This window comes from Zerene cesonia, chromosome 20 (genome assembly GCF_012273895.1).
Source record: "Zerene cesonia ecotype Mississippi chromosome 20, Zerene_cesonia_1.1, whole genome shotgun sequence".
Taxonomy (NCBI): Eukaryota; Metazoa; Arthropoda; class Insecta; order Lepidoptera; family Pieridae; genus Zerene; species Zerene cesonia.
Genome location: NC_052121.1, coordinates 302,186 through 309,740, shown reverse-complemented (window position 1 = coordinate 309,740; position 7,555 = coordinate 302,186). Strand labels below are relative to the sequence as shown.

The following is a 7,555-nucleotide window of genomic DNA, read 5'->3' as shown; positions in this document are numbered from 1 at the left end:
ACAGATTCGAAATTCAAATGTAATATTTTTTTATAATTAAGTGTAACAGTATTTATGGCCAGACTAAGTATATAATCGAAAATAACTTATGTGTGGCCTCTTGTGAATTCAAAGACGATATTTCATTTTTGTTTACAGAAATGTATCTATAGTTACTGTGCTGCTCTTCCATATAAGAATAGTTCCAATGTGGACAAACCATCAAATTATTCTCAAATAAACAATTGCAGATAGAGGAGTCAGTAGTCAATATTTATGACCCAAATGAGTCATTGACGTCCATTATAGTATACATTGGACAATCGGTACACCGTTGTTCATTTTTTTAATGGTACCAAATTATTCAAATAGCGGATTAAATAAAAGACGTAGGTATTTATGCGAAATGTTGTTTATGTACGAAACTGCATTTCTTGCTGCGATAATTCGAATAGCGCAGAAGGTTTTGGAATCAAAACCTGTTCTTCCTTCTAATAATTTAAATAGCAAAAATATTTATCAACCACCGACATCTTCTACAATCTGAGATAAATCTGAATTATCAGTCCTATCTGATCTCTTCTAAATGGGTACATTTTACAAGTTAATGTGATAATCCGGTTATATTCACGGGCAAGATTAAGGTTCAGAAATGCTCATGTTTGTTTTGGTCAAATAAACGTTTCGTCGTCTATAGAACTATTTATATAGCATGAAACTTATTTTTGAATATAAATTTATCATTTCTACGTACGAAGGTATGTAAAGAGAATACGCAACGTAAATAGATAGACTTCCCGTAAGAAGTCTTTTTCGCCTTAATCAAATGGTGACTCTAAATTGTCTTGACCATTACGGGTGTCGTTGTCTTGTGTGCGGCCTCGTAATGGTCCATTCGTCTCGTAATTTGACTAGAAGCTGGTGACGTCACTGCCGACAGCACGATAGGACATGTCGGAACACGCTTTCGTCTGGATGGTATCGGTTCACGGTCAAAAACATTCATGTCGTATAATCTTGACATCAAGGTTTCGTGCATATTATAATTTATTCAATTAGGTACTTAGATATAAAATACGCGGCGTGATCAAACTGTTTCGTATTCAAGGAATGAAATGCCAGGGAAATTGGATTGCTGATGAGGTATGAAGGATTGTATTCAATTTATTTAATTATTTCATTTCCATTATTAAATTCTTTAGTAATCTACACTTTGCCAGATGATGAACTACTAAAACAATTGTGCAATCTGAGATGAGCCTAGGTTTACAAACAGACAAGTGAGATATACTATCCACAAGAACAATATCGTTCGATCTAATCGATGGGCCCATAAGATACCCCTAGCTCTCTGCTTGAGAGCCCATCCTTACACTTTATGGCAGCAATAAATAACCTAATTGCAAAGTCGCGTGTACCGCCGCTGTTACGAAGATACAGGCGTCATACGTCCACGAACGTAGAGATCTCAGATCACGCAGACGCGAACGCGAAATGATCGCCAGATCAGCAGATTGCGATCACGATTTCATTTATAGAAGCTTGGTCTGGGATGGGACAGGATGGAAACGATTACTCTGGATGTTATGAGCGATATTGACGAACTGGTATTCTAAATAGCCGACGTTTATGTAGTCTGTGAATGATTCCTTGGTTTTATTTCACCCATGACAAGTTCAGCTAATGTGGATGTAACACTTTTTCCGAGTAGGCTGACGTCAATAATGTTGAATAATCTCTCTATATATATAAAATTTTCGTGTCACCATGTTAGTTACCATACTCCTCTGAAACGGCTGGACCGATTTTTATAAAACCGATTTTTATGATAATATTAAGACACAACAGCATTTGCTGGGTCGACAAGTAATTATATATAATGTACGCTATACGTTTAATTTACATAATTTGCGTGCACTCTTCATTTTTTAAAATAAAGCCGAAATATAGTCTTTATACTTAGCTTGTTAAAATATAATGACTCCATTTGGTAATTTTAAATTCCTTTAATGATGGGAAACTTGAGAGATAAGCGATAACTCTAAACTATTAAAATGATAATTAATCGTAAAATTATAACAAGCACGGAATATAATACGGAATTCCACAGATTCCTTGCAGCTTCTTATTAATTTCTATTGGTCGTATTACCGAGGAGTGTGTGAAACATCTTCGCAGTATGTTAATCATAGCAGCCGGTCTGGCGCGCGGTCGGATACACATATATTATATAATAACTTGATACGGAGCCGTTTCATCCAATGACGACGGGTTTAATGCTTCAATATTTACGTCGATAAAAATAGCCCGGTGCTTAGGTACTATTGATTAAAATCAATATTGGCGTAATAACCCGCTCAGCCAATTAATTGTAAACATGAATTAGTTAATAGAATGGATAATGACTGAACTTTTTACTTCTGTACATTCGTAACGTAACTAGTTTTTAATTATCGAATATCCAAGTAAACTGAAATGTAATGGCTTCCCGAAAATTAATTACAGCAGATGTATGAGAACTAAAAGAGCATCGACCGCGACTCGTGAATTCTGAGCGAACCTGAACTTTCTACCATCCATCGAAGTTACAAATGATGGATGAGCATATTAATTTTCACTTTCGCACACCAGTAGACCCTAAACGCGCCACTGACCCACTAATATAACAAAAAGCACGCGAGATTCACGCAAATGTGGCACTTATTGCGTTTACAGTCGGTGCTGATTTCATCTTCGAGTAGCGAAGATAACAAAAAATTGAAACGATTATGAATCATGAATAGTCTCGACTCTCGTGTGGATTCGATGGCGGTGGATAAGAGCTTTGGACAGTTAGAAAGGAGTTTATTAACTTGTAGCTTATTTTTAGAATTTCTCATCCCGTTCTTGACGCCTTTATTCTCTTAATTGGTGAAATCCGCAACGATGTAATAACCGGATACTTCACGGGAGGAGTAAGGTAACTAACATTGTGACATGAGAATTTTATATATAAGAAATAATATATACATATTTATATAAACTTATATGTGGTAAAATTGAAAACATTTTGCACAACATTCCTCATAAAAAACAGCAAACGGTTCTAATCGATTAATTTGAATATAAATGAAGGAGAGTCGAAAGTAGACGCCTAACGACGAAATTACGTCGTCCCATGAACATCAGCTCACTCGCGACGACTTCCAACATAATGTTTATTGATGAATTCCCCAAACCCAATTTGAATATTGCTTCTGGAGTCGTCACATGCGACGATCGGTGACCTTCTGTTGTATTCGTATCGAACTTTTATGTAACTACATATTATTAGCTTTAGGAATGTATTCGCTTTTGTGATATTGTGTTTTGTGAAAAATTTTGATTTCCTTTTTTTATTGTTTACTTTTATTGTTTACTAGCTGCAACTAGCTATTACCCGCGGCTGTCACTCGCGTGGTTCCCGGGTAAAAAGTAGCTAATGTGCTAATCCAGGCTATAATACATATCTGTGCCAAATTACCTACAGATACGATAAGCTATTTTCGCTTGAAAGAATAACAAACATCCTTACATCCATCCATCCATGCTTACAAACTTTCACGTTTATAATATAAGTAGGATTAATTGGTCAAACATCATCATCATATCTGCGGAATATAGATGGTTGTCTTAATAAATTTACACTTCTCGAAGTACGAGGAACAAATATTGAAGTTACGTATCCTTCGCTATGGCATAAGGTTTGAACATTAAGGTTTGAGAATTTGAACGATTTACAATCCTTCAAGTATTTGCACAATAAAATGTTCTGGATCAGGACATTTTTCATGCCAACCATTCCATCGAAAAAAAAAATCCGTCTTTTTTTGTCGTGTCGGTTTTGCCTTTAATATATTTAAATAGATCATGTAGATAGGTGATTAGATCTCGTTGCAATAAGTCGGGCCTTATAAGCGTATCTTAAGCATCATACGTGTATACTGTATGTCGCATTTGTAATTCTATCGTAGCTACGCTTAAAGGTCGTTCGATTCCCATGCCGAGTACTGTCCCGGTGAGAATGCAAATCGGCCCGTAATTATCGAAATAAATCTCTGAGCCCATGACTCGACCCACTAATAAATAAGAGAAAGCAGAGACAATATCTTTGAATACTAAACTAGAGATACGTGGAGATTATAAATGCTAAGTTGGTGATATTTTCCGAATCACGTACTTTCCTACAAACGATAGAAGTTTGCTGTATGACCGTATGTCCGACCATAAGTTAATGAACGAGTATGTATAGTAGTGTGATAAATTATTTGTCACATTGGGTCGAGAATCAAAGAGCAGACATAGTTAGGTACGTACCAAATCTACATATTCCTTGAATGGACTCACAGGACTTTGATATTGCCAAATGCCTGCACAAATACTTTTGAAGCGTTTGTGCAGTCCCAGTTCAGAAATTTCCTCACACCACGGAGAACTGGCAAATACCCACACTAATCCTTACACCATAGACAATAAAATTCATTTTAGAATGTTGGGATATAGCAGCCGATGCCTATACCTATATTGATGGATGAACAAGCTATTCGCAATCATGATAAATGAGTCTAGCTTAGAAAGTGACAGTGATTTTTGGTTGCGCAAACGCCGAATCGGCGGTCACTGACCGACGCAGGGAAAGTCGGGCGAACCAACAATTGCTTTTTAATTACATCTCTTAAACATTGTGTTATGCCTTCAATTGTTCATTAATTAAACATTTCTACTTGACATTAATAATTTATCATTATGTAAACTTAAATTTCTTCACTCAATCAACAGGGCTAAATTAAAATACTTATATACCATTAAATAGTACAATTAAATTAAAAATAAATCAAAAAAGAAATCACAGTTTGATGAAATTCTATCAATCTATTCACATACATATCAATTCTATCAACTAAATTATCTCATTTGCTCATTTATATTATACAGAATAAATGTAAAGATATTATTTCATTTAGGTGATCCTAATCGGGATAATAAGATAAACTCATTAAATTTGTATTGTCACCCAATATATGCAATATATGCTTTGAATTAGGTCAAAATTGAATCTAGAGCTTTGGAACAACTGGAATGATTTTAAAAATTCTTTAATTATTGTATGTGATCCCTGAGTGCTATAGAGTATATATATTATATACGATAGGGCAAGCAGGTGGGCTACTAGTAGGCAATACATCATCACATTATAACCAATAGGAGTGAGAAATGTAGTGTGTGTAGCAATAGTGAGTTTATTACAGACATACCAAACATATAAGATATTACTAGAAGTATAAGAAAAAGATATACATAAAATGAATAGATTAAAATTAAGATAAGCTTAATATTGCAGTGCATTCACATAGGCACTACCTATTCAAATGTTCATGGGTTGGTGATTGTTTACTATTGGACAAACCAATTGCCCGCTATGTCATACAAAAATTTTACCAATATCATAGTGAGCAAGTATGTATGTTTTTGATTCATGTCGCCACAAAGCAATCTTTGATGTGATTTTTTGTGTGTGGAAATTGGAAGCTAGAGTGTCATAGGCCAATTTTTATTTTTTTGAATATTCTCATACACATAGGAATCAAAAGAAAATTTAAGGAAGTGGAAAAAACTTGACTATGCAGACAATCCTATTGCTCAACCTTCCCAGTCCCTCCTTTATAGAGCTTTTAAAGTTGGTAATTTTTGCAGAATTTCATTTACAGAGACGTAAGCCCTCTGAATGCAGCTTTAGGATTTTGCTAATTATGGCATAAAAAAAGAAAAGCTGCCAATGGTAAGTCACTAATGTAAAATACAACTCATTATTGTACTAAAATATGATCTTCTTAAGTTCACAATTCTTACTTTTTTAATAAGAACCTATGTAAAATTTTAAATTTATCATTTATCCCAGCAACTACATGTATAATTGTATTATACTGCCTTGATAACAATACACAAATGAGTATCTCACGGAAATAACTGTTGCTTATTACTGCACTAGCACCTGTCTGTCCCGGCTTCGTCCGTAGTACATATATAGCCTTCCACAATAAATGGGCTATCTAACACTGAAATAATTTTTCAAATCGGACCAATAGTTCCAGAGATTAGTGCAATAAAATATACAAATTCTTCAGCTTCATAATATTAGTATAGATAAGAGTTTTGTAAATAAAAATAGTTGCACCAAGTATGTTATGTGTATTATTAGAAAGAAAAGATATAATATTGATTGCTACTGGTGCATTAATAATAAAATGAGCTGTGATTTGCTGAGCATTTATAGAAAATAAACTATATTTTCAACTTCATAAAGTAAATAGCACTTAAACTTATGTTCCATTGAAAACATTCTCATAACAAGAGTATATTTTAAGATTTACCTTATGTATGATGAATGCATTGATTGATAATGTTTTTATTATGTTTACTATAAATATTTATCATCAGAAGCTTTTAACAAACAATAACTTTGCAATGTAAACATTTAATATTTCTCAAATATGGCCATGTTGTAGTAGTGGTCACTTAAAATTTTTCATTATCACCTATTTAAATAATATAACCTTGTAAATCAAGGCTAAAACTGATAATTTAGTAAATCGTTTATTAGCATAAATTCAATATTCAAACCCAAATTAAATCAATACTATGAATCCTAGATAATAATAATGTTCAAATCTTACGAAGGACAAAACATATTACGTCTCATTAATGTTCCTACTGGCATGAAGTTAATCAGCTGATGACACTCTTGTCCTGGTTTACATAGAACATCAATATATAATGTAATTAGGGACTGCTTACCTCTTCCCGTCGTTTCAGCCAGCGACCGCAGGGACTTTCTTCCAGGATTTCGCTTTCATCCTCAGAATCTTCCCCACTTTCTCTGGGCGACTTGCGCTCCTTGTCGATGCTCCTGCCGCCCGACATAACACCAAATTCGCAAAAACACAACAACAAACTCAACAAACGCACAGTCGACTTCTATCTCACGAAACGTTTTCTCTAAGAAAACACTTGGAAATATTTTCAAAATACACTTTTTCTTGTAACCATAACCAAGGTTGCAAGTCGAGACGTCACTGTTTCATACCAATCCATTATTTGTTACGCAGCACTCGCTTAAATGGTTCCGTTCTACGAATAATTAAGTTCACAGATTTCTCTATAAACAGCGATACAACGCAAGTTCTCTAGTGAGCTCACTCATGTTAATTGAAATAAATCGTTCACCGGCGAAACTCTCGACGTATTTCTGTCCGACACAAATATACCATAGACTAACATTCACTTTTTCATCGACGTACGAAATATGAACTATAGACTATAGAATATAGCGAATTTTATACGATACTTTGTACTTTTCTTTTTTTATTACTTATTATATATACCAGGTATCAGAATTGTATTTAAAATGCTTAATAAGTGTTAATATTATATTGAATATAAGAAAAAAGTTATTGTAATTTAACACTTTCGTTAAAGTAACATCTAGTGCTAATACATTAAAACTTCTAGGTTCAGTTTCGTTTCATTGATTTCTATAGTTGTTCATAGATGTCGCACT

General features: G+C 34.1%; 1 protein-coding gene across 1 annotated transcript in view; it reads right to left on the bottom strand.

The window, feature by feature from the left end:
- LOC119834811 (nuclear receptor-binding protein homolog) overlaps positions 1-7,259 on the bottom strand; it is a 52,516-nt gene extending 45,257 nt beyond the window's left edge. The window contains exon 1 of the mRNA XM_038359322.1: positions 6,793-7,259. Within this exon, the coding sequence (XP_038215250.1) occupies positions 6,793-6,918 (126 nt within the window). The 5' untranslated portion in view covers positions 6,919-7,259. The remainder of the gene's footprint in view (positions 1-6,792) is intronic.
- Positions 7,260-7,555: the final 296 nt, after the last annotated feature.